Source organism: Marmota marmota, unplaced genomic scaffold, assembly GCF_001458135.2.
Source record: "Marmota marmota marmota unplaced genomic scaffold, marMar, whole genome shotgun sequence".
NCBI lineage: Eukaryota > Metazoa > Chordata > Mammalia > Rodentia > Sciuridae > Marmota > Marmota marmota.
Genome location: NW_025999880.1, coordinates 16,504,605 through 16,531,742, shown reverse-complemented (window position 1 = coordinate 16,531,742; position 27,138 = coordinate 16,504,605). Strand labels below are relative to the sequence as shown.

At 45.8% G+C, this 27,138-nt stretch overlaps 3 protein-coding genes across 9 annotated transcripts in view; 2 read left to right on the top strand and 1 right to left on the bottom strand.

Moving 5' to 3' along the window:
* Odad4 (outer dynein arm docking complex subunit 4) overlaps positions 1-2,089 on the top strand; it is a 26,634-nt gene extending 24,545 nt beyond the window's left edge. For all 3 annotated transcript variants that reach the window (XM_015495712.2, XM_015495711.2, XM_048791437.1), the window contains exon 12: positions 521-2,089. In XM_015495712.2, the coding sequence (XP_015351198.1) occupies positions 521-969 (449 nt within the window). In that variant the 3' untranslated portion in view covers positions 970-2,089. The remainder of the gene's footprint in view (positions 1-520) is intronic.
* A 1,432-nt stretch (positions 2,090-3,521) lies between these two features.
* LOC107150579 (2',3'-cyclic nucleotide 3' phosphodiesterase) lies at positions 3,522-10,478 on the top strand. Its single transcript, XM_015495708.2, has 4 exons — positions 3,522-3,650; positions 4,694-5,363; positions 7,470-7,609; positions 8,930-10,478. The coding sequence occupies exons 2-4, from the start codon at positions 4,751-4,753 to the stop codon at positions 9,374-9,376; spliced, it is 1,200 nt and encodes a 399-aa protein (XP_015351194.1). The 5' UTR covers positions 3,522-3,650; positions 4,694-4,750; the 3' UTR covers positions 9,377-10,478.
* Positions 10,479-11,666: 1,188 nt separating this feature from the next.
* The window catches only part of Dnajc7 (DnaJ heat shock protein family (Hsp40) member C7), a 34,169-nt gene continuing 18,697 nt past the window's right edge, over positions 11,667-27,138 (bottom strand). For all 5 annotated transcript variants that reach the window (XM_015495705.2, XM_015495706.2, XM_048791368.1 and 2 more), the window contains 9 exons: positions 23,944-24,062; positions 21,610-21,763; positions 20,702-20,866; positions 18,980-19,071; positions 15,525-15,598; positions 14,827-14,973; positions 14,464-14,616; positions 12,535-12,597; positions 11,667-11,999 (listed from right to left, as the gene is read on the bottom strand). In XM_015495705.2, the coding sequence (XP_015351191.1) occupies positions 11,962-11,999; positions 12,535-12,597; positions 14,464-14,616; positions 14,827-14,973; positions 15,525-15,598; positions 18,980-19,071; positions 20,702-20,866; positions 21,610-21,763; positions 23,944-24,062 (1,005 nt within the window). In that variant the 3' untranslated portion in view covers positions 11,667-11,961. The remainder of the gene's footprint in view (positions 12,000-12,534; positions 12,598-14,463; positions 14,617-14,826; positions 14,974-15,524; positions 15,599-18,979; positions 19,072-20,701; positions 20,867-21,609; positions 21,764-23,943; positions 24,063-27,138) is intronic.

Sequence of the window (27,138 nt, the reverse complement as noted above, 5' to 3'; positions counted from 1 at the left end):
AAAAAAAAAAAAAAAAAAAATATATATATATATATATATACACACACACACACACACACACACACACACTTCCCAGAGACAAAGAGAATATGGCTGAAGGAGGATAGTGGAGAAAAGAATCTGCTGCCATTTCCCAGCACCTAGGCTACTTTCCACAGGGAAGGGAGGGAAGAGAACACAGGCTCTTGGGTTGGACCATCCTACATTCAGCTCGACTCTTCTGTACTTGCAGTGACCATCGTGTGATTTTCTTTTGCGGGTCTGGAGTCCTTTGACTGCAGATTCCAACACTGTGCAGTTTCCTGTTGGAAGGGTGTTGGCCCCTCACATGCTGCCACGTGGGGTGGCGTGATCAAGGAGTGATGGTCCCCTTTCCTCCTTTTGGGAAGGGCTCCATCAACACCAAGGGAAGGAGCATGTGAAAACAGTCTCGGGGCTTTTCTCTCAGGAGCAAAGGCCTCCACAGACGTAGTGATGACCAGGCCTTCACCTCTCTTCCCTTCTTTGTGCTGTTTTTCAGAAGAGGCCCCTGCCCTGAATGAAGACAGAGCAGTGGAGGCGAAGGAGAAGGAAGGGAAGAAAGGGAGGGAGGACACCAAGAAGGTGATGAAGAGCTGGGAAAGGGAGCAAGGGGAGAGCGACAGAGACACAGAGGATGAGGAATTCAAGGACGATTCTCAGAGACAGAAGGCAGAGAAAGCCAGAAGAAGCTTCAGGGAAGATTCCAGGAGAGTGTCGGAGGGCAGGACGCTGCTGGAGGTGGACAGGAGAGAGTCCAGGGAAATTTACAGGCGGCCTTCAGAATTAGACCAAGAGATTTCCGGAGAATTAAGCACAAAGGCCTCAGAAAGACTGGAGAAAAGAGTTTCCGAAGTAAGTTCAGGAGAGAAAGAACCCGGGGAAACAGAAGAAAAAGAAGAAGTGAAAGCGGAGGAAACAAAAATTGCCGAAGAAATGGAAAAGGAGTAGAGTGAAGCCTGCCTTACCAGGCATTAGCAGGAGGCTGGTGCTCGAGGGCCACGACTCCTCTTAACTGGATTTTCAAGCTGAGATGTGTTTTTGATGGGGGGGGGGGGAATGGGAAACAGGTTCCCACAGGTCACCTCTACCTCTTTCTATCACTAATTTCTCATTAAATATGTATCTTTCACTTTTGCAAACCCTAAATATCATTTTGCCCCCTCACTCCCACCCATTTTCAGAAGAGCCTCATGGAAGAAATGAGAAAGGTGATCTCAGACAGGTGAAGAAGCAGGTGAGCTCCAGGGAACCCAGAAAGTTATAGTCGTTATTATTCTTTGGTACTAGGGATTGAACCCAGGGACACTTTACCACTGAGCTATGTCCCCAACCCTTTTTTATTTTTAATTTTGAGACAGGGTCTCAATAAGTTGTTTAAGGCCTTGCTGAGGCTGGGCTTGAACTAGCGATCCTCCTGCCACAACCTCCCGGGTTGTGCCACTGTGCTAGACTGGAAACCAGAAAGTTTTAAGGGAGAAGGAAAAGAGAACGGCCTGGGAGTAGTGGTGTGTCTACCCAGCTCCTAGCCCCTGGTTCGCCCAGCAAGGACCTACTGAGTGCAGGACTGGAAGACCACACCACAGGAAGGATCAGTGTTGGCTGGAAAGGCCTCAGCCATCATCAGCAATCATACTGTGGGCTGACTAGGCCCCAAAGCAGAATGAAAGGAACGAAGGGAACGCTGGTGCTGGTGGTTGCTCTAAGGACCCAGAGGAAGAGAGATGGCTTCTGCCACAGAATAGCAGGGGAGCCTGGGAGTAGGTGCTGCAGAGGGACTCCACCTCTGCCACCTCTGGGTGGTCCAATCAAGTAAATCAGGCCACTAAAGCTTGTTTCCTCCTCTGTACAATAAGGAACCTGCCTCCAGGATTGACCTGAGAATTATGAGTGCAAAGAAACTCTAAAAAATCCAAGCATTCAATGGCTTTACTGGGGAGGTGGCGGCCTAGCAGTTGGCCAAAGAGGGTAATTCCTTTACCACGGTAGTCCTGGGTCAGGGATGAGGCTGACTTTTGCTGAAAAGGAGCCAGGACTATGTTCAGGAAACGTGAGGTGGTTGCAAAATTTACCGCAGTGACCAAAAACTAGACAATTTCTTTTTTTTTTCCATTTAAAAAAATTTTTTGAGGGGGGATAGCAGAGGATAGGAAAGGCAGCAAAATACAACAGACACTAGTATGGCAATATGTAAAAGAGTGGATGTGTAACTGATGTGATTCTGCAATCTGTATACGGGGTATAAATGGGAGTTCATAACCCACTTGAATCAAAGTGTGAAATATGATATATCAAGAACTATGTAATGTTTTGAACAACCAACAATAAAAATTAAAAATAAATAAATAAAATAAAATTTTTTATGGGCTGGGGTTGTGGCTCAGTGGTAGAGTGCTCGCCTAGCATGTGCAAGGACCTGGATTTGATCCTCAACACCACATAAAAATAAATAAAATAAAGATATTGTGCCTAGGGCTGGGGATGTGGCTCAAGTGGTAGCACGCTCGCCTGGCATGCGTGCGGCCCGGGTTCGATCCTCAACACCACGTACAAACAAAGATGTTGTGTCCGCCGAAAACTAAAAAATAAATATTAAAAAATTCTCTCTCTCTCTGTCTCTTCTCTCTCTCTCTCTCTCTCTCTCTCTCTCTCTCTCTCTTTAAAAAAAAAAAGATATTGTGCCCAGCCAAAAAATAAATATTTTTTAAAAATTATATCTATTTTTATGTGGTGCTGATGATCGAACCCAGTGCCTCACACATGCTAGGTAAAGGCTCTACCACTGAGCTACAGCCCCAGCTCCCCACTTAAAATTTTTATTATGATTGATTGCGGTGCTGGAGATGGTACCCAAGGCTTCCTGTATACTAGTCAAGTAGCTCTACCATTAAGCTACACCCCAACCGCACAGATCAAGTTTTAAAGAACTGTTGCAAAAATCAATGAATAAATGCAAAGGCGCACGATAAATATCAAATTTTAAAGACAGGATCCTATTCTGCAGTTTAGACCCTATCTCTCTCACTGAATCCTAATCCCATGGGGCTGCTGGGGAAAGGTGATTAGGACCCTAGTACAAGAATTAATCATTAATGGGGGCTGAGGACGTAGCTCAGTGATAGAGCATGCACCAGGCCCTGGGTTCACATCCCAGCAAAAGAAAATGAAAGAAAGAAAGAGAAGAATTAATCCTTAACATGTTTAAGCAGAAGAGGCCGATCGGTGGCTCCCGGGGGCGCAGGTGCAGCCCAGGTGTGCAGCTGCGCGAGGCAGGGCCTGGAGCTCCTTCCCGGTGCCGAGGGTGGTTTGAGTTTCGATTAGCGGCGCCTGCGCAGAGGGTCGGCCGCAGCCCCGCCCCCGGGCTATGTAAAGCGGCCGGGCCTGGGGTGGGTCACCGCGAGACGCCGTGTCCCTCGCGCAGGCGGGTGGCTCCGGAGAGCTAGTGCCTGCAAAGGCGGGACGNGGGGGGGGGGGGGGGGGGGGGGGGGGGGGGGGGGGGGGGGGGGGGAGGGTGGTATCGTAACGGAAAGCGAGAGTATTTGAGGATTCTTGGGAGGATGTGCTATGCAAATGAGGACTCGAAGTTCCGGAGTTGAGTTCCAGCTTTCTGGTGACTCCAGGGCAGCCCGAAGGTAGGAGGAAGCTTGGGGGAACGCGCACGCCCATGGAGAAGAGAAACGGTGATATTTAGGAGGAAAGAATTTGGGAAAGGCCCCAACTGCTGCTTCCCGGAGACACCCAGCTGGAGGGTGGACCTGGGTCTGGGTTAGAGGATCCACGAGCCCCAAGATTGCGGCAGTACCCTTCTGATGGAATAGTAGGCCACCTAATCTCTCTCAAGATGCAGATGGGAGGCAGAGCCAGTGCGGAGAAGATATTTACAGTGAAAACTGTTAGTCACTTGTTGCTTTTAGCAAACAGGAAAAGAAGAGGCTCAGAGAGGTGCTGCTGGCACACAGCAAAATGGAGGGCAGAGCTAGATCCTGAACACAGGTGTCTTGTGCCTCCTAGTCCTAGAGCAGGCACAAAGACCTCGACTTTGTAGGGGGCCTGCGAGAGGGCAGAGGAGGAGATGGTAGGCGGTGAATGAGGCCCTTTGTCCAGTGCTTTCCTGCCCTGCCCCCCACTAGCCCTCTGTGGGACCATTGTCCCCCCATACCAGACAAGAGAGTATTATCTGTTGCTGCCATTGTTGGGGGAAGGGAGGCGGTCTTTGGGTGACCCTCCTCCACCCCCACACTCTTTTTTGCACACACACAGCCAGGGCAGCTGTGTCTTTGCCCAGACAGAGTCCCCAACCTCCAAAGGGAACATCCTTAAGAGGTGCCAGGAATATAAAAGTTAGGGCCAGGCCTGGAAGCACAGGCCCCGGCCTCCCCTGCATGCACTTCCACCAAGTGTCCCTTTCAGAGAGGCAGCAGTGGATGATCCTTGAGGCCAGGAGAGTAAGAGGTTAGGGAGCGTCAGACAGGCTCCCTCTTGTGCCACACAGACCTAAAGGGAGAAAAAGGCCACCACTGGTCTGCCTGGGGAAGGCACCCACCACCCAAGGGTGCTTCAAGTCAGGCCCAGAGATTCCTGAGCTGGGGCTTCTCTCTAGACCTAGGCTAGAGACAAGGGGCTGCTGGGCTGGCTGCAGGAGACCTGGGCTGACATCCCTTCCCTCCTTACACAGAACAGAAGCATCTCCCGAAAGAGCCACACATTCCTGCCCAAGATCTTCTTTCGAAAGATGTCATCCTCCGGGGCCAAGGACAAGCCCGAGCTGCAGTTTCCCTTCCTTCAGGATGAGGATACGGTGGCCGCACTGCACGAGTGCAAGACGCTCTTCATCCTGCGAGGGCTGCCAGGGAGTGGCAAGTCCACGCTGTCCCGGGTCATTGTGGATAAATACCACGATGGCACCAAGATGGTGTCTGCCGATGCCTACAAGATCACGCCTGGTGCCCGCGGAGCCTTCTCCGAGGAGTACAAGCGGCTGGACGAGGACCTGGCTGCCTACTGCCGCCGAAACATCAGAGTGCTCGTGCTAGACGACACCAACCACGAGCCAGAGCGCCTGGAGCAGCTCTTTGAATTGGCCGACCAGTACCAGTACCAGGTGGTGCTGGTGGAGCCCAAGACGGCGTGGCGGCTGGACTGTACCCAGCTCAAAGAGAAGAACCAGTGGCAGCTGTCGGCCGATGATCTGAAGAAGCTGAAGCCTGGGCTGGAGAAGGACTTCCTGCCACTCTACTTCGGCTGGTTCCTGACCAGTAAGAGTTCTGAGATCCTCCGAAAAGTTGGCCAGGTCTTCCTGGAGGAGCTGGGGAACCACAAGGCCTTCAAGAAGGAGCTGCGACACTGTAGGTGGCATGGGGGACAGAGGCGGGGAGGCAGGGATGCTCAACTCCGCGCAGATCTCCTTGTTCATAAGCCCCACTCAGAGGGTCGGGTGAGATGGGGAAGGCAGATGGAAGCTGCCCTGGACCAGCCAGAAGCAAGTGGGCACTTAACAGAGTAGCTTGGGTGGGAACAGAAGTAGAACAGGGCAACCCCTCTTGGGTCCCCTGTTGCCCTGCAGGAGTTCTGTTTCTGTTCACACTTGAAAAAAATCCTATTCTTACAAACACACACGCACACACATACATCACACACACACACACATAGTAGATGCAGGGTGAAAATACGGTGGGAGGCACTGTCCAGAGCACCTTTCCTCTGTTTCCCCCAGTCCCTCCTGGATCTGGACACAGCCCCTGTCTTGGATGTAGGTTTTAACAGGAAATACCATCATGTAATGTAACCTGAGAGAGAATCTGGTTCAGGGTTGTCAAATTCGTTTTTAACAGCAGAACCGTGTTCCAAAACAAGATTTTACATGGAATCCTAAGCTGCAAAAAAAATTATAACTAGGACTGTTATGACTTACCTGTCCACATCATCCAGGGTCACCTTGTGCACCCCAAACCTCTGTGACATCTTATGGCTCCAGAGAACCAAGTCTCACACCTAGTCCCAAATCCTTTGCTTTCCAGATGGAAGAGAAACAGGCCCAGAAGGGATATGGGATTTGTTACCTGGAGCCCTGGACCTTGGCCGTGCCAGCAGGGTTCTGTCCTCGCAAGGGCTCTCAGGTCTAGTGATAGGGTAGGTTTGGGATAGGAAAGGGTCTAAGTGGGCCTCATTCTTCTTCAGTGGCCTACTAGGGCTGTGTCACCCAATAATCTATCTGTGACTTTAAACCAATTCTGATACAACCTTCGCCTCAATTTTAGATCCTCTGTATGCTTGAAATAACCTGTTTCTTTACTTAGCCCTTACTGATCAGAGGTGGGTGCTCTGTGTCTGTGTTGGGTTCTCAAAGAACTTTATTCTGGGCTCCTAAAGCTTGGATCCTGTCAGGAAACATGCCTGCACTAGCCCTGGCAAGAGTTGGCCTTGTTCCCTGGAGGAGCTTCAGGGAGAACCAGGAGAGGCAGGGCTGAGGTCCTGCTTGGGCATGGCTGTGGCTTGAAGCTGCTGGTACTATAAAAACTGGAATGCTTTTCTGTCCAGGATTTGGCAAAAGAAATGTCATGATCAGGGAATAAGACCTGCTCTCAGAATAGAGGTCTTTACCCCCATGGAGGGTGACAGTGCCCACAGGGATTAACCTCTAGGAACCAGCAGGCTAAAGGTCATGACTCTGAGGATAGCCACAAAGCTTGGAGCCTGGAAATGAACTCACCCTTCGTGGTGTCTGCCAGCCATGTTATCCTGCTATACCCAGGGACCCTTCCTGCCCTAGCCCCTTTGCAAAGTCTCCTCCCAACCAGCCCGCAGGGTATGCTGTTATGGGCACCAAATAACTGCTCTATAAGTGAGCCCCTGGGTGAAATGGGGTCCTACTGTTACTCAGGGTCCTGAGGAAATTGGGGTGTATGGTGACCCTCATCATTGTGGTGGACTGATAGAGGAGGGTCAACCTCTTGGCCCAGGCCCAGTGGCTCGCAGCGGCAGATGTTTGTGTCTACTCTGGCCCTCTCCAGTGTACCATAGTGTTCCTAACCCTCTTTTTTTCCCACCCCATTTTTCATGGCTTTCCCCTGCTAGGCGTGCTGTTGGTGGATCTGCGTTCTTTGGCCTGTGCTGCTTTCCCCGAGTTTTAGATGCCTTATTTTGGGGGGGAAGAGATGTAAAGCTCTGCGTGGTATAAAAAGAGGGAATTTAAACACTGTTTTTCTTCTTGTGGTGCCAGGGGTCAAACCCAGGGCATTACTCATGTGGCAAGTGCTGTACCACTGAGCCACATCCCCAGCCCTTAAGTACTTTTTATAGCTCTAAAGTTAGCATGACTTTGACCAACTCAAGAATGAATGAATTGTAGTGGACTGTTAGAATTTATGCGGAATGGAGCTTTGTCCCCCCGGGCCTCCCTGGTGGGTGTTGGTATGCTCTGCTGCCCTGACTACTCCCTCTCTGTCCAGCAGTTATCTCGGGGGATGAGCACAAAGAGAAGATCGATCTGATCACCTACTTTGGGAAGAGACCCCCTGGCGTGCTGCACTGCACAACCAAGTTCTGTCAATACGGAAAGGCCGCAGGGGCCGAGGACTACGGTCAGCAGGATGTGAGTTTTCCCCAGGGGGACAGGGCTGCAGTGTGACCAGGCAGGGAGTAGACCCAGACAGCAGCTAGAGAAAAATGGCCTCCCCTCCTTCAGTTCTCTGTTCCTAAGCTTAGTCTGTAGACCTCAGGTACCAGTTCTTAAGAGCTCGCCTGTGCATTTGTCCCTGAGGCCTACCCATGAGTCTTTTCCTTCTGTGGATTCATGGGGAACCCATGTTAAGTCCTAATGGCTAAGAGTCCTGTGTCCCAGGTAGCCTGGTGCACTGAGGCTCTTGTCTACGTCTGAGGCCTGGCCTTGCCCCAGAGAGAGAGAGAGAATGGCTTAGCGTGGTAAAGTTCATTGGCTTAGGAGTACTAGATCCTTCACCACCACACAGATAGCACTGCACACCCACAGCCAGATACGGTGATCCTGAAACACCAGATGTGTCACCCAGATCTGCACAACTTGGTTCCCCATTTCCTCTACTGTCACCCTCTCTGTCAGACCTTCCCTGATCCCTGTTCTTCTCCCGCTTCCCTGCCCAGACTAACATAACTATTTTATATGTTTGCTTTCTGGTGTCTTCTTACTCAGATGGCAGCTGGGGGCCAGGAGTTCTTAATTTTGTTCACCCCTGTGTTTCCAGAACCCTAGCATAGTTAACTGAATAGCATAGAATGACTGAATATATAAGTTATCATTACCATATCTAACCATTTGTTCATTCAGCCTTATTTATTAAGCACCTATTACATGCCAGACAGTGTTGGAACAGAGGCTTGTGAGCAAACTAGATTTTATGGTCAGGTCAGATGGATGAAATGAAGTTTCTTAAAGAAATCAGATATACTCTGATGTATAGTAGGTGGAAACCACAGTACACAGAACAGATTTTGATCACTGCCCCATGGTGTAGCCTAAGCCTAGACAGAGGCGAATTGGAAGAGCAATGGCACGTTCTGTGCACCTGGACCCTGGCTCTGCACCTGGTCACTCCTTTAGTCCTCACATTAACCCTGAGGTATCTTCTAGTATTATGTGGTTTACAGGTGGATAAACTGAGAGGCTCAACAGCTCCCTCAAAGCCCTGAAACTGGTGAGCAGGGACAAGGTCTGCACACCAGTCTGGTTCTACCCCTGCTCTCCTGCCTCTGAGTACCTTGTGGTTGTCAGCCTGCACCCTGCTTGCCACACGCTGCAGCTGCACACATCTGTGGCAGATATGCAGACCTCCACTCAGCTGTGATCACATCTGCTAAGCTGACCTTTCCTCCAGGAGTAACCCACCCTTGGTCAGCTGTCCCTCTAGCTTGGGCTCCTCTTTCTCACTCTCCCTAGGTGGTGAAGAAATCTTACGGCAAGGCCTTCACATTAACCATCTCTGCCCTCTTTGTGACACCCAAGACGGCTGGGGCCCGGGTGGAGTTGAGTGAGCAGGAGCTGCTGTTGTGGCCAGATGATGTGGACAAGCTGTCCTCTGACAACCTGCCCCGGGGGAGCCGCGCTCATATCACCCTTGGCTGTGCGGCCGACGTGGAGGCCGTGCAGACCGGCATTGACCTCTTAGAGATTGTACGGCAGGAGAAGGGGGGCAGCCGTGGTGAGGAGGTGGGTGAGCTTACCCGGGGCAAACTCTACTCCTTGGGCAGTGGGCGCTGGATGCTAAGTCTGGCCAAGAAGATGGAGGTCAAGGCCATCTTCACAGGATACTACGGGAAGGGTAAACCTGTGCCCACTCATGGCAGCCGGAAGGGGGGCGCCTTGCAGTCCTGCATCATCATCTGAGGGTTTGTGCCACAATATGCTCCTCACTCTTTAGAAGGGAGGGGGAGGAGAGGGCTACATGTGCTCCATGTGGTAAGATTTTTTTTTTTTTACTCAAAGTTAACTTACATATAACTTTTTAAAAAACTTGTAAAATAACTGCCTCTCCCTTGCTGTCTGCCCTCTTCCCCTCTAACACACCAAGTCTCAACACAAGGTGGGTGGATTGACACCATTCAGGAATCAATGGATCAAAGCTGATAAGGCTGGAGCCAGTCAGAACCCCACCTTGCCCCACCTCCAGGAACTGGCAAGCCCTGCCCCCAGCCCAGGCCCTGCTAACAAAGGACCAAAGGCAGTGGGGCTGTAGTCTGGGGCCCATTGCCACAGGAGGGAGGATCCCTGGGCTTTTTTCTTTTTTTCTTTTAATAAAAGCAAGTGAACAGGAATTTTATGTAAAAGGTGGCTCAGAACTTGCAGCACAGCACCTGGGAGGCATAAGAGTGCCCTGGGCCCCTGGGTTTTGATCCCATTTCTTAATCATTGTAACCCCTGGGATTATTTGCCAGGGTAGAAAAAGGGGTTTACCTCCCACCTTTGGTCCTAAGTCCCTGTCTCCTTTACCCTATAACTAGGTAACAGTTTGATAACTGATTCAGTAGCAGCCGCCACCTCCCAGCCTGCCTCCTGGTCCCACTCCAGGAAGGGGTTGAGTTGGCTGTCCTTCCCAGTGGTGTGGCTCTGCTGCATAGCCAAGGAGATAGATAGAGGCCAGAGACACAGCAGGGGAGAGCTCCAGCCTTGCTGGGCCCAGTCCATCTTGCCTCCCTGGTGCCTCTGGAGGCCTTTGAGCCTTCTCTAAAGGAGGCTACTGGGTACCAAGAGCCAATGGAGGGGACCTCTAGTTGGCCAGGCAAACCCCACCTGCTGCCTCTGAGGGGTTTTAACACTGCTCCATGGGCTCTGGTTCCTGGAGTGCCTTCCACTGCCCTCTGCTCAATAACAGGACCTTGCTAATCAGGTTGTCACTCAACAGAGTATTTTGGATTTAAGTTACTATCCGGGTTTTGCCCAGCCTCGTCAACTTGTAAGACTGATAATGAAATAAATCATGTTAATCCTAGCTGTGTGCAGTCTCTCTCACCCTTCTATGCCCAGCTCAGTCTTTCCTGCATCCAGGGCTGGGTATATTAGGACTGGCTTTGTCCCACAGCTTGGGGCCATCGGTCCTGTCTCCCCGCTGCTGGCTGGGCACAGCTGTGGTAAGGCTGGGCAACTGAACAGTGTTGGCTTTCATGAGGAGGCAGAAAGGAGAGAGGCTGGCCTCAGACTCGTACAGAACGTGGGGGTTGACCAGGAGAGATGTGGAGCACAAAAGCTCTTGTCCTCCATTAACTAGGGCATCAGGCCCACAGGTGTCCCAAGACCAGTCTGATCAGATCTCTCTGCAAGAGCCAATGTTCCTAGTATGGGTTTTCCCCAGTTCTCTAGGAGAGTCCACCTTCAAGTCACTGCTACTTTAAAACACAAGGGATGATTTAACACTCAGTAGTCTCCTACAGCTTAGTTCATGGGAAACTTCGCAGGCCTAACTCAGCCATCACTTCACTACTGTCCCATGCACCAAAGGGGGTAAAGGCAGAGCTTAGAAAAGAAATCAAGTCTTTTCTCTGGCTCAAGGCCTCTCCCTGGCCATTGAGACTATCAGAGCACCAAAAATAAGCTTCAGTCAAGCCTCTCATGTTTGCCTAGAACTCCTGAGGCTTCTCACCTCAACAGGAAGCTGGACTGAACAGTGCGACACATACTGCTGCTTCTCCTCAGCCTGTGTTCACACCAGAAAGGGGACCAATGCAGAAGGCCAAGGGCAGTTGTTAAGAATGGTATTTCCAACCATGTGAGTCTAACGCCAGAGATGAGGCCTGGGAGTTGCCTGACCCACTTGAGAGTCTGGAGGTTAGGAGGCAGGTTTTATTCTCATTTCCATGTCTAAGAAGAACTGAGAGCGCCTGTGTGAACCACATGACCCAGGTTAACACCACCTACACTCCTGTGTTCTAGACATACACAGCTTCTAGTGACTTCTGGCCATCTCATTATAAGATGAGCATGCATTCTGAACTCACTTCCCCATAACCACCACTAGGCAGAACCCAGCAGCACCATCTGCTACCAGGCTTGGGGTACCCAAGCCCTTATGTCAGCTTGCAGGACCTCAAGTCTGTGTCAAGGTCAGTTCCACGCTGGTGGCTCAGCTATGGCCTATAGGCTGTGGAGGGACATAAAGCAGCTGCCAAAGCAAAGGGCCAGAAAGGGTCAAAACATTTTATTTTCTTCTTTTTTTTTTTTCCTTTTTTAATAAAGTTAAACAGTACAACAAAAATTCACAAGCTGCCTCCCTGTCCACCCCCTACCTCCCTCCCCTCCCCAATCTTGGGCGTTGGCTCCCTTTCCTTCACCACACTCACAGACACAGGCATCCAACTGAGAAAACGAAACTGCTCTAAGTACACAGAGACTTGATGAAGGAAGGAGGTGAATTGTGTCCACATTCGAGGTTGAACTGAGTGAGTCTGCATTTTCTGGGTTCTGGTGGTTGCCCTTCATTAGCCAAACTGAAAGAAGAAATTCCCTGGACCAGAGGCTGAAAGGGAAAAGAAGGGCTTGTTAGTTAGCTCTGTGGACTTTCTAGGGAAGATCACTTCTCTGATAATGGAAAAAGTCTTCAAGGGTTGCTTCAAACTCAAACAAAGAAACTCTAAGAATTTAAAATCGCCCAGCCCCAGGGTGCCAGAGGAACATGTGAATGCATTTTCTTTATGTACATGCAGTGCTGGGGATGGAATCCAGGGCCTCACCACCAATGCCAGGCAAATGCCCTGCCACTGAGTCACACCCCATTTGTGAGCCCATTTTATGCATATAGCTTCTGAACACTTCTACTCTTGCAGTGAAGCCTTGGTACAAGGCAACTTCCTCTCTGATCCTGCAGAGATGTGTTGCTAATAGTCCCAAGGAAAGATGTGTCTGAGAACCAATCTCTCTCCCTCAGCAACACCTGTGTGGATAGACGTCCTGCAGGATTCAACTGCCCCCACTCTTGGGCACTTCTGATCCAAAGAGCTGCCTAATTGCTGGCTTGTAAACTGGGAACTTCTGAGGGCAGCAGGCATACCCACCTTCAAAGCTGAAGCCCCCAGGACCTCCAAAGAATGCCTTGAAGATATTGTTTGCATCAAAATCTGGCAAGAAACATAGAAGGGACAAAATGGGGAAAAATTAGAAGGATCTGAAAAGGAACTTATGACCCTGAGCACAGGTCTCCAAGTCATACTTTTAAAGTATCATTTCCTTCCTTTCCCAACACCTCAGCCTAAAGATTGGCAAATCTGCCCACCCCATGCAAAACATAGTGCCTGTTCTTGCTCCAAGGACATGTTCCCATCCCCTTCCAAGTGAGATCCAGAGGGAAAGCTTTCTCTGCCTCAACCTACTCCACAGGCAGTCTCGTTGAGCAACTTAAGATGCCATTTGCACTTAACACAGCCCCCTACAATGCTAGGGCTGCTACTGAAAGGGCTAAAATGTATCACTTCAATGCTATCCAAATAAATTTAAGAGCAAGATCTGTGACACCCTCCTCTATACCGGGTGTCCTGGCTCAGTGAATGGTCCCCTGAGTCATCTATAGCAAAGTCACTCTCAATTTACATCCTTTCCATCTCCCAAACACAGCTGATCAGCAACCAACTCCTGCTGAGTCTGCCACCATCTGCCATTTGTGCTCTCCATACCTTTACTACTTACACGTCTTCCTTCAATCTCTATCCTCCTTCACCCCCCTCCTCACTACCACCACATGTAAATTTCTAGAGCCTAAATCTAGCCCACAGTACTTCTAATTAAAAGCTTTCAATAGCTTTTTTTTTTTAAGCTGTCAATGTATCTTTATATGCTGTGCTAAGAATCAAAGCCAGTGCCTCACGCATGCTAGGCAAGTGCTCTACCACTGAGCCACAATCCCAGCCCTACTTCAATGGCTGTCTTTTTTTTTTTTTTAATATTTATTTTTTAATTGTAGTTGGACACAATACCTTTATTTTATTTAATTATTTATTTTTAATGTGGTACTGAGGATCGATCCCAGAGCTTGCACATGTAAGGCGAGTGCTCTGCTGCTGAGCCACAACCCCACTACTTCAATAGCTTTTGACTGCTTAGATCCTCTCAACTTCAGGGCAGAGCAACATGTTTATTACTGGTAAACAGCAACACACGCACACACCAACCTTGACTTGAGAGGATTCAGGATTATCTACATAGCATCATCATTCTGATTTTAAATTACAATAGACTTTCTTAATGGAAGACAAAGAGCTGGTAGCACAGAATGTGGTCTGTGTGCTATGGGCAGTTCAGTACCACTGTTATCTCTGATCAAGCCCTTCAGTCACACTGACAAAAGCTGTACTTTTCTTCATGCTAAGTCTTTTTTGGGAATTAAGATCTGAGGGTTTACAGGAATGTATGACACACACAAATAACAGCACATACTTTGCAGTGGGGTGGGGGGGAGATAACATTAGGCTATTCCTTACTGCATATAACCCTTGTAGCCCTCTGAGATCTGATCCAGCTACTTGCTGCTCTTACACTCACTGCCTGTCTCTAGTACCCTATCCTTACATCCTCCAGACCAAGCCCCTTACAGATCCCTGAAGGGGTCACTTTCTATACTTCCAAGCCTTTCCTTGCTAGTGCTCACCACCCCCTTAGAGCCCACCCTGCACCCTGTGAACTGCTGTACTTGATTGCTTTTGTTTGAGTCTATGTTTATTATTCTGCTTAGACTAAGGATCAGATTAGGCCCAGGATCCATCCATTTGTGACCTCCTAGACAGTGGGTTCCTAGACATTAGAGAACCAACCTAATTCATCTGCAGGGCTCAACACAGTGCCTGAAACATAGGTACTCATCAAGGGAAGACTGACAAATTACTGTGTTGTCATGAACTGATTACATATAGACTCTCCCTCTGGAGCATCTTTAGAAAGCTGTCAACGTTCCACAGGTGTTAGATGCATCCCAGATGCCCCAATCAACTCACCACCCATATTCATGCCCTCTTCATCCAGGTCCTGTCCACTGTCATAACGAGTTTTTTTCTTGGGATCAGAAAGGATGGTAAAGGCCTCTCCAACTTCCTTGAACTTCTTCTCCTCTTCTTTCTGAACCTCGGCACTGGCTCCACTGTGCCGATCTAAAAGGAACAAAACTCAGATGAAATTAAAGTCTCAAGAAAACAAAGTTTAAAAGAAAAGACCACTTCATCATTTCTGATTTTGGACTCTGGTTCTGGAACCCCCTTATTTCTACTGAAGACCCTCTCAAGGTGCCCCCAGGACGGAGCAAGGTTGTGTGCCTGCCTGTAGGGTTCTTCCCAGCATGCCCCTCTCCCACAAGCTCTAACCTGGATGGTGCATCAAGGCCCGTTTCCGATATGCTTTCTTGATCTCATCCTCAGAGGCATTCTTGTCCACTCCCAGAATCTTGTAGTAATCTTTCCTCTTACTCTTCTTCAGTTCCAGTTGTGCATTTTTTAGGAGCTGTTTGTGTTCTAAAGGGAGACATGTGGCATCAATAGACAAATGTGATTCTGGTTTCCCTTTCCAAGTCCCAGCCCAGCTGCCTTGGAAATAGAAGACTTAATTATACCAGGGGTTTTAGGATGTTTTCTTTTGGAAACTAAGAAAAATCTCAAACTGGGCTAGGGTAGTGGCTCAGTGGTAGAGTGCTCGCCTAGCAAGCAAGAAGCACTGGGTTCAATCCTCAGCACACATAAATGTAAAATAAAGATATTGTGTCTACCTAAAACTAAAAAATAAATATTAAAAAAAAGAAAAAGAGAAATCTCAAACTTAGGTTCCTCACAATAGCTTCACCACACAGAAAAAGAAGTGAAAGTGACAAGGAAGGGTTGGGACCAAAACATAAGTGCCCAAGCCCCCAACCAGGAAGGACCTCTGTTCACTTCCTCCTGGTGGAGGTTAAAGTAAGCTCCACATACAGCCCCTGAGGCAGGAATCAAACAGCCTTATGTCTGTGTTTTAGGGCCTATAAATAAGACCACATAGTTGACAAAGAAACAAATGCTCTGTACCAGGTTACCTTTTGTTTTCTCCGTCTGATACACTTTTTCATAGTCCCGCACTGCTTCTTCATACTGCTCTGTGTCCATGTAACTGAGAAGGAAGTACAGGGCAATAGTGCTCAGACATAGATAGCAATAGTCTCTAGGGGAAAAGGCATGGCTCAAGCAAGAGACACACACTTTGGCAAGATACTTCATGAAACAGAGAGTCCTTAATCTAAAAAAAAAAAAAAAAAAAAAATTAGCTATCAGTTCCTCAGAGAAAAAATTGAGAGGCCTCATGGCACTTGCACCCAACCAGCAAAGTGATGCTCTGCTCTGAGTGGAGAGTAATCAAGGGGAAAAGGTCCTCATGATACAGAGCCACCCAAGAGGCAGATGGATTGCTGTAGGAAAGGCAAGGAGAAGGCCCAGTTGATTACTCAGAGCTAAAACACACATGAGAAAGTATCCAAGTGAGGAAAAAAAGAATATGAAAGAGCTTTGAAATCTTCGTGCCATAAACATGCAGGGCTAGCTCTTATCCAGGGCAGAAGTGGGATTAGTGAGCCACTAGTAGGATCAAGTCCAAGGTGATAGCTGCTGACAAATGCTTCCATAACACCAGTCAATCTGAGAGATGGAAGTCAAGTGACAGAAAAGGAAACTCTAAACACAAGTTTGCTTCTACTTCAATAGCACACAAGAAAAGAAGGGCCTCCGGGCCTCGATGGGATGAATCTAACTTAATAGGCAGACTGCCAGCTCTTTTATCTTTTTCATGGAAGCAAGGGGCATTTTCCATGTCCTGATAAGGTCACCAGCACCAAGACTCGCCTCTCAATCTAACAGACTGTGGCAGTTGTTCCAGAGACACACCAGCAGCTGGGCATAGGGAAGAAATCATGCAGTGCAATTTGTGCTGCTCGACAAGAGACATGTACTACTACTACCCAAGCACTTGCAATCACGGAAGACCTCCACTCGCCTTGGAGGCCAGGGCAGGGAACCTCATAACAACATGGCTGGCCAAAAGAGCTCAACATCTTAGGCATCTCTGATTTTCAGGAAACATCTTGATTCAAGACCTTAAAAAATCAAAGCCATGCTAAGTATGTTGGCACACACCAATGATCTCAGTTACTCAGGAGGCTGAAACCCTAAGCAACTTAGTGAGCTCCTGTCTCAAAATTAAAAATAAAAAGGCTGAGGATATACCTCAGTGGCAGAGCACTCTGGATTCAATCCTCAGTCCTATATACAAACTATCAAACAAAAACAACAAACGCCCAATGATTGGCGAAAACGGTATAAATGCTACTTAAAGAGCTCAAAGAAACAATTTGCAGAATGAAGTGTAATATAATTTGAAATAAAAGTAAAAGAAAACTGAGAACTGACAGTCTTGGGTGTAGAGTACTCTGACAAATAAGTAACCCTGATGACCTTTTTAGGCCCAGACATAATATATTGAACAGTCATACTACAGTGATTTACGTTTTATGTCACACTTTTAAAAATTCAATAATAACCTCATATTTAAAGTTTTTTAAATGTGGGGAAAAAGTAGAAAAGTAAATAAGCCTTTAGCGGAAAAGAGAGAACTCTCACTTATGATCAGGTATGTAGCAAACATCTAGCATCTCCCCAACTTAAGGGTAAACTGAGACAGAATGGGATAATGGTTAGGCCTCTGGTAAAGTTTTAGCCTGAGCTAATTTTAGTTATGCCCAAACAATCCCAGCTGATGGAGGGGTTTGCTGTCAAGCAGCAACTGTGCCAATAGTGCATGCTCTCCCCAAGGTAAAATCTCAAAGGCAAAGCCACTCCAAGGACAGTTCTACCTCAAAGATAAGGAGCTATCTGATCAAAGTGATACCCGATTTCTTATTATTGTATGTATACATACAAAGAAGAAAATAATCCTTCATTTCATTCTCTAACAAATCAAGAATTCACCACTCTCCTTCCATTCCCTATTCAAACACTGTAAAGCACTACCTTGGGTCAATACAGAGTCAACTATCCATCCAACCCCTTCCCACTAGATATTCTCCTTTTCTTTTTCACTATTTTACATTAAAATGCAGTGAACAACTTCCTGTATAAAGAATTTTGTGTCTGTTAAAACAACTCTTTTGTTGGGTCAAAGGACACTTTTTGTCTGCCACCAGAATGCAGAAGATGCAATGAGGCTGGTTTTTACAGTCTCTAAATCCATGGAATTACAGACTTTTGGACTTAGTCATCCACTTAAAAATTCATTAACACCCACCCCGCCACACACACACAAGTGGCATCAGTTTTCTTATTTTAAGTGCAACAATTTTGGGAAAATGAAAGGGAGGTAGTCTGCAAGGCATCCTGTACCAGTGACGACAAGGGGAAGTTAAAATAGTGACTCATGAGGCATCACAACAGCACCTGTTCTTTGGATCTGACAGTTTATAATAAGGAATGGAGTAGGTGTTGGAAGACTGGCATAAAACAAAAATGTCTCCCTTTAGACTCTTTAAAGACAGAAATTCTTCTCTGCTTAGGGAATAATATGATGCAAGAAAAAATGATTTTATTTATTTATTTGGTCCTGGGGATTGAACCCAGGGGCACTTAACTACTGAGCGACACCCCCAGTTCTTTTTACTTTTTGAGACAGGGTCTCGCTAAGTTGCTGAAGTTGGCCTTGAACTTATGATCCTCTTGCCTCAGCCTCCCAAGTTGCTGGGATTAACAGGCATGTACCACCATACCCAGGCAGACGAAATAATTTCTGAGAGGTTTATCCTAGCCTCTGGTGGGTTCACAACAAGATGCAGAAGAAAGCCAGAAAGCACCCAGCCTCTGGGACAAATGAGGGCACTGGACCTGGCAGGCATAATCTAGGTTCATAAATCACCTTGTCAGGGAGTCCTCTCTGCTTAAAACACCCAGCAGACTACCCATCAAGGATATTTCAAAAGGAGGTTCCTTATACTGCTGAGAGACTGAGCCAGATTAAGCCCCTTTCAACCCTAAGATTATTTTCCCTCAACCAGAACAAACAGGGTAAATACAATCTTCAACTGTCTCTGAGAGATACTTTTATTCCTCTCTTCCAAGCACCACACATTCATTTCAACAAAACATTTAATGGGTGAGCACCTATGTGCCAAGCACTGTGCTAAGTTAGAGCAAAAGTGTACAATACAAAATAAACTCTCCAAAGGAAATGGATTTAAACTTTTAACAAAAAGGAATTTGGGTCAGGCATCAGAAGAAACTTACTGACCGTGAGGGGCGTTAGACACAGGCATGGGAGACTGAGGGAGCTTGTGCAATCTCCTCCGCTGGAGGTCTATAAAGATAGTCTAGGGCTGGAACAATCCCACCTAGAGGCAGGGGGAAGGACCAAATGACCTCACAACATCCCCGGGTCTGCTTCATCATCCACAATGCAATGCCCCTGGTAGGCCAGGGGCAACTCCCTCTTCCCCCACCCTCCAGAAGCACTTACCACTGAGCTCTTCTCAAGTAGGCTTTTATATATGTGTCATCGAGCTTCACTGCATGTGTGCAGTCTTCTATTGCATCATCTAGTTTCCTAAGCTTCAGGAGAGAGAGAGCAGTCATACTTCACATCTTTGGTGACCAAGGGAGCCCAAAAGCTGTGAGCATGGCTTAAAAATTCTAACAGTACAACTCAATGCCGGACCCCTAACTGTCACAGTAGGTCTTGTTTGTGAATAAGTATTCTTTTTTTTTTTTAGAGAATTTTTTTAATATTAATTTTCCAGTTATCGGCGGTCACAACATCTTTTTTTTTTTTTGTATGTGGTGCTGAGGATCGAACCCGGGCCGCACGCATGCCATGCGAGCGCGCTACCACTTGAGCCACATCCCCAGCCCGAATAAGTATTCTTGGTCACTGAAAAAGCCATTATTTCAGAAGGTTAAGGATACCAAATTTGGAATTGGTTTCATTACTATGTGATGCAAACCAAGTAGTCATCTGAAATGATAAACCACCTCTACCACTCCACATCAGTATCCAACCAAAACATGGAATACAGGAGGGATGGTTCCTGCCCTCCACTTTTTCAGAGGCCAATAGAAAAAAGAGGGAATGACTGTGTTTTTTTTTTTTTTGTTGTTGTTGTTGTTGTTTTTGGTGGTACTGGGGATAGAACCCAGGGGCACCGAGTTACATCCCCAGCCCCTCCTTTTTTTTGATATTGGAGATTGAACCCAGAGGTGCTTAATCACTGAGTGATTAATCCCCAACCAGTTTTACTTTTTGAGACAGGGTCTTGGTAAGTTGCTTAGGGTCTCACTAAATTGCTCAGGCTGGCTTTGAACTTGGAATCCTCCTGCCCCGGCCTCCTGTGTCACTGAGATTACAGGTGTATGCCATGCCACTGCACCCAGCTATGACTACAGTTTAAAATTTTTTTTTTTAGTTATCAATGGACCTTTATTTTATTTATCTATCTATCTATCTATCTATCTATCTATCTATCTATCTATGGTGCTGGGAATCAAACCTAGTGCCTCACATGCCAGGGAAGTGCTCTACCTCTGAGCCACAACCCCATCCCCCTATGACTGCAATTTTAAACTACTAGAAGTCTACCAAGAGCAAGACGCCTACTTATGCTGTAAAGGGCCTCAGGAATACTCAGGTCATTTTCAATCATACATGGTTACCAGAGTCACAGTAGAGGAAAAATCTACTACTTCATACTCCCATTTCCTCCAAATCATTCCTAAAAAAATAAATGATCTCTTGCTTAAGCAAAAAGAAGCAGTAATACTTGCTTAAAATTATCCCAAACCCCTAGCCATTCTCTTCCTGAAGGAAAGATACCTTGAGAAAGAACAGGTGGGAATATCCTCCCAAACTGTTTTTAAAGTACCTCTAAATTCGACTGAAAAGATAAAAGCTTGCCTTTCCTAACAAGCTGAGATACTTTTCCAAAACACCCTTCCCTCTTTCAGCTGGTTTACCCTTATTGGGCAGATTTCCTAAGATCTCTTTGATAGCCCTTAAAAATATCTCCAGGGGCTGGGGTTGTGGCTCAGCGGTAGAGTGCTTGCCTAGCACGTGCGAGGCCCTGAGTTCAATCCTCAGCACCACATATAAATAAATAAGAAATAAAGGTATTATGCCCAACTACAACTAAAAAATAAATATTTATATATATCTTCATATGTCCCAAGACCTAGACCAAGTACTTACCTTGGAATTAACCGTACCCCGATTACAGTAGAGTTTAGCATTTGTTTTTATATTGTTGGGGTCTATCCCGAGGGCTTCTGTGTACAGTTCATATGCTAGCTTGTAATTTCCTTCCTTAAATGCTTTATTTCCATCTTCTTTCTTTGCTTTGAGTGCTTTCGCATTCTAGAGATGAACAAGGCGAGGTCAGTTCACAGCCAGAAAACCTCTGATCACTGCACAGTGAGGACAGAATCTAGTCTCAATTTTTGGATCCCAGGGTTTAGCATCCCACAACAACCCCTATGGCTACCGCTTAGACTACTTGTTGCTCACTGGTGCTTCCAGTACAATGCACAGGGTAAACCAAGATTTGAAAAACACCACTAGTGAGAACTGTTGCCCAGGTTTAAATTTCCCAGAGTAAGAGTTACTAATTAAAAAAAAAAAAAAAAAAGAATTATTTTTTCATGGGGTACCGGGGATTGAACCCAGGGGCACTCAACCATTGAGCCACATCCCCAGCCCTATACTATATTTTATTTAGACACAAGGTCTCACTGAGTTGCTTAGTGCCTCACTTTTTGCTGAGGCTGACTTTGAACTCATGATCCTCCTGCCTCGGCTTCCTGAGCCACTGGGATTACAGGCATGCGCCACCACGCCTGCCAAGAATTACTAACTTCTTTATTAAGGAGAAAAGGAACAAAACAAAACTAAACTTGTTAAAAGGATCTGACCCATATAATCAAACTTACCTTTAAGTAAATAAAAGTAGTCCTGAAATAATTTCTATGAAAAGATCAAGCATCCTTATAAAGCAGTAAGAGGGGCTATCACATTCCTTGTGATTTAAACATCTACTCCAACCATCTAAAAAGTGAAAGGAAGTTTTCTTTCCCATCCAGATTAGCATGCCTAGAACTTACTCTGCAAGCAATGCAAGCCTTCTCATGGTCAGGAGCCATCCTGAGAGCCTGTACAAAAAACTGAACCGCCTTCTCAATACAATCTTCATAATAAAGGCAAAGACCCCGTACATACAGAGCATCTGCATTGGTGGAATCCATTCGTAAAATGTCACTGCAAAAGCCAGAAAGAGTCACGTTTAGCTGTGGTTTGGAATATCCTGACCATTTACTACAATTTGTGGCCATTTTTTTCCTTATCACATATCTATTATTAAACGTATTAAAATGTAAAGTTGTTATTATCGAACTGGAAATATTTTTTATATTTATATTTTGTAGTTGGACACAATAACTTTATTCTATTTATTTATTTATTTGGTGCTGAGGATCAAACACAGGGCCTTGCACATGCGAGGCGAGCGCTCTACCACTGAGCTACAACCCCAGCCCTTGAACTGGAAATATTTTAATGTGAGTAACAAAGTCTGGTGGTCCATTTTCAAAATAGAGTATTCAGCCTTAAGTGGATTCAATTGTAGCCATTTTAATTATAGTCCTTCCCTTTGCCTGCCCTAATTTTAAAATTAGCCAATTGTGTAGACTGTATCCCTGAGACCTCCAATCAGGATGAAGAGCAGCCCTGTATTAGGTATATAAATAGGTGGACTGCCCACCCAGGCTTGCTTGCTAGCTAGATTCTATAGCACTTCATTCTGTCAGAAGTAAGTCTGCCTTGCGCACGCGTGCGCACACACACACACACACACACACACCCTAAAATTTTAAATGTAGTCAAGATTCCCAAGAACTCTCCCCAAATCTTGCCAAATAGACCACCATATTCTTTTTTTTTTTGGGGGGGGGGCTGGTGCCAGAGATTGAATCCAGGGGTGCTCAATCAACACTGAGCCACATCCTCAGCCCTTTTTTAATATTTTATTTAGAGACAGGGTCTCACTGAGTTGCTTCGGGCATTGCTAAGCTGCTGACTTTGAACTCATGATCCCCTTGCCTCAGCCTTCCAAATTACAGGTGTGCCACCATACCCAGTTTGTATTCATCTTTAATACAACTCTCACACTTTTTTTTTTTTTTGGTGGTGGTGCTGGGATTAAACCGTAAGTCTTACACACACTGGGCAAACACTACCACTGAGCTACATCCCAGCCCAATGCATTTTTTTTTCCCCCCTGGGATACTGGGGACTAAACTCAGGGGTATTTAACCACTGAGCTACATCCCCAGCCCTTTTTATTTTGAGACAAATTCTCACTGAATTGCTTAGGGCCTCATTAAATTGCTGAGGCTGGCCTCAAACTTGCAATCCTTCTGTCTTAGCCTCCAGAATCGTTGGTATTACAGGCATGCACTACTGTGCCCAGCATCAATGCATTTCTGTCTCACAATTCTTTTTAAACTAGAACAGGAGTTAGCAAACTAAAGGCGACAGAAGGCAAATCCTTTCTACCACTGTGTTCTTTTCCTGCTTCCCCCCCTCCTCCTTTTGTTGTAATGGGGATTAAACCCAGGGCCTTGTGCACGCCAAGATAAACATGTGTTCTACATACCCCAGCCCCACTGCCACTGGCTTTTTTTTTTTTTTTTTGTGATGCTGGGGATTGAACCCAGGACCTTGTGCATGCAAGGCAAGCAGTCTACCAGCTGAGCTACATCCCCAGCCCCTTGACTTTTTTTTTTTTAATTGTCAAGAAAAATTACTTAAAAAAATAAAAAGATTAAAGAGTTGGGTTTTAGGACTGGGGTTGTAGCTCAGCGGTAGAGCAGTAGCCTGGAAATGTTTGAGGCCCTGAGTTCAATCCTCAGCCCCACAAATAAATAAATAAATAAAGTAGAAAACCCACTGGTAACTAAAAAATAAAAAATAGTTGGGTTTTATGTCCTTTCAGTGCCACTGACTTTCATAAATAAAATTTTACTGGAACATAGCTGTACCTATTCATGCATCTATTATCTATGGCTGCTTCTGTACTACGATAGATAAGTCCTTTCAGAGACCTTATGGCCTGCAAAGACAAATATTCACTATCTGGCCTTTATAGAGTTTGCCAACCCCTGGAGTAGAAGGAAAAGGATTATGTTAAAACAAAGCAAACCCCAAAATTCACATAATACAATTTGTTCTTTCACATACCCAGCTCAAATACCTGTTATACTACTATACCCTATATACTTTATGGATTTTCTAATTTGGTCTAATCTTTGGCTTTATGTCCCAGGAAGGTCTGATCAGCCCTAGCTGACATATCCACAATTCCTGTTATAAAGAGCAACCAGCCAGCATCAGTTCAGTAGTATCTGGCAGCTCAATTCTGAAATGGCCTCACTGCATACCTGGCTACAGACTGTGCTTCTGGATATCGACCCAGCATTGCTAAACATTCTGCTTTGAGGATTTTGAAGCGATGGCAAGCAGGGGCAAATTCTAGGGCACGGTCCATGCAGAAAACAACCTATAGGGAAGAAGAAAGTAAATAAGGCCCTTCATCTTAGACTCTAGAAATGTCTTTAACTTTATAGTTTAATCACAGCAACATATTAAAAGCTCAAAGAAGTTCCCAGGATCCACTGTTGAGCAAAAAAGTAATATCAAAGTTTATTTATTTTTCTTTTGTGATGCTGGAGACTGAACCCACATTTGCTTGGCAAGCACTCTACCACTAAGCTACACCCCTAGCCAGCTTGAAGTTTTAAAAACATACCTAATTCATTCAATCAAAATATTGAAAAGAGGAGAGCAGTTAATCCAAATGATGACAATAGCAAACATTTACTGAGCACTTTACATATTAACCCGTTTTATCCTTACAATTTTTTTTGGGGGGGAGGGTATTGGGGATTGAACCTAGAGGTGCTTTGCTACTGGGCAACATCCCCAACCCTATTTTGTTTTTTAGTTTGAGACAGGGTCCCACTAAATTGCTTAGGACATTGCTAAATTGCTGAGGCTGGTCTCAAATTTGTGATCTTCCTCCTCAGCCTCCCAAGTCACTGGGATTATAAGCATGCGTCACCACTCCTGGCTCCTCATAATTTTATAAAGTATGTTAGTATCATAATCTTTACTTTAATGGTAAGACAGTTAAGAAACAGAGAGCTAATGTTCAAGGTTACCAAAGCTAGTAGATGATTAAAAATAGGAGTCAGTTTTAAAGATATCCTAAGACTCCAGAATCTATACTCACTATGCTAAGCTGCCTCCAGTGAATCCAAACCCAAAGTGACTTTGACCAAAAGCCACTTTTTCCTCACAAATATAATTATTTACTACTTTGTATAATTCATCAGGCTTAGCCTATCAACCACAAAACAAGGAACAGCAATAATAATCTAGCTGGAGACTGTGGCTCACACCTGTAAACCTAGTGATCAGGGAGGCTGAGGTAGGAGGATCACAAGTTTGAGGCCAGGCTCAGCAATTTATTGAATCCCCAAAACTTTTCAAGGACCCAAGCAACTTAGTGAGACCCTTTCTCAAAATAAAAAAAGGCTGGGGATGAAGCTCAATGGTAGTGTTTGCCCAGCATGTTTGAGGTCCTGGGTTCAATCTCCAGTCTCTCCCTATCTCTCTCTCTCTCTCTCTCTCTCACACACACACACACACACACACACACACACAATTAAGCTGGGATTAATTTACTCTTCCAGCCTCATAAAGGGTCTCAATATATTCCTCTTTTCTGTTTTTATAAGTTTGTTCTCTTAGCTTTCATTTTTGGCATAGCTGCTATTTCTGGAAGATTCTCCCTGAGAAAAATTGACTCAAAGAAGAAATCTAGAATTAAGGGATTCCCATTCCCTCCAAGAACTTGATTATAGCCATCAAGATAGATGCAGTCTGAAAAGTTACAAATAGAGATAACTCAAATTACATCAACACAAACATTCATATAATGGCATACTATGGAGTTCTGAAAGAGAATGAAATTTTCCATGTACTACTATGGAAAGATTTCTAAGAGCTACTCAATGGGGAAAAAAGGTAGAGAATTGTGAATAACACAATACCTTTCATGCAAAAAAAGAAGAAAACTAAGAATTTATGTACAACAAAAATGTAGGAGAGGGACTGGGGTTGTGGCTCAGTGGCAAAGCGCTTGCTAGCATGTGTGAGGCACTGGGTTCGATCCCACCACATATAAATAAATAAAAAATAAAGGTACATCAATAATTTAAAAAAAAAAGTAGAAGAGCTTAGGATGTAGCTCAGTGGCAGACCATCTGATGGGCATGCACAAGTCCCTGGGTTTGATACTGAACACCACCAACAAAAACAAAAAGGAGACCCAAGAATAATGGATAGGGGTTGGGGGCTTAGCTGAGTGGTAGAGCACTTGATTAGCATGTGCAAAGCCCTGGACTTGATCCCCACCCAGCACTGGGAGGCGGAGAGCAATAGATAACTGACTGGGGAGAGAATGGGGCAAACAGAAGGCAAGTTTAAAGGGACACTCATCCTGAATACTTTTTTATACTTTCTAGTTTTTGAACCATGAATGGTATCAATTAAAAAACTGAAATTAAGGGTTGGGGATCTAATTCAGCATCCACAAGGCACTGGGTTCAATTCCCAGTATTACAAGAAAAGAGAGGAGAGGAGAAGAAATTAAAAAACATGGGCAGCAGGTCAACACTATGTTCACCAAACTTTCTAGGGCAGCAACATAGCAGTAACAGGCATGTCTCTCCTCCAGTGGCCTAGATTACTTTACTGGAAATTCTAAAACAATAATGAACATTTAGGTATTAAGTAGAGTGGTGGTGCTTTTTCCCCCTCAAGAAAAAAGAGGAGAGTATAAAGAAGTCAGTAAAAATTTCAGCAGCCACACCCTTTTGCCTTCACAAGAACAACGGTCTGTGCAGAGCTGGCTCTACTCATCATGGGGAGTGTCAGTTGGAGGTTCAATGCTTCACTTTCCACCCCCCAACTCCCCACGTCCCCACTAGGGACAGCTGCAGGCAAAGAAGATCTTTGTTTCTTCCAAGTTCATCTGTTTCCCCTGCCAGGATCATAATTCTTCATTTGTGACATCACCATGAGCTACAGTGGGGGGGCTGGGATGTCACAAACAGAGGATTCTGTCACAAACTCGGGATTCTGGCTCCAGAATGGGTAAGAGAGAAAAGAAACCCAAAAGACTGCCTTCTGAGACAAAGCTTTTGCCTATGTAAACCTCAGAAAACGTGACAGTAGGCAGAATTCTCTTCAAAAACCCACACACAAAACAAACATGAATCACACTACAAAGACACTGTGATTATTAAAACCAGTAGACAGGGGAGGCATGTCAATACTGGGACTCTGCATAAGCTTATCAGATATATTTATTACCAAATAAAAGACCTTCACAGTGTATGAGTTAGGAATGACTGGCTCTCAACTGCATCCCTTTTTATCAAACATTAAGCCTCTGACACAGAAAGCACCAACTCCCCTTCCTTGGATGGAACTCACTACTTTTTTTTGTTGTGTTCTAGGAGAGTGTTCTACTGCTGAGCCACAACCCCAGCCGCCGCCCGCCCCCCCCC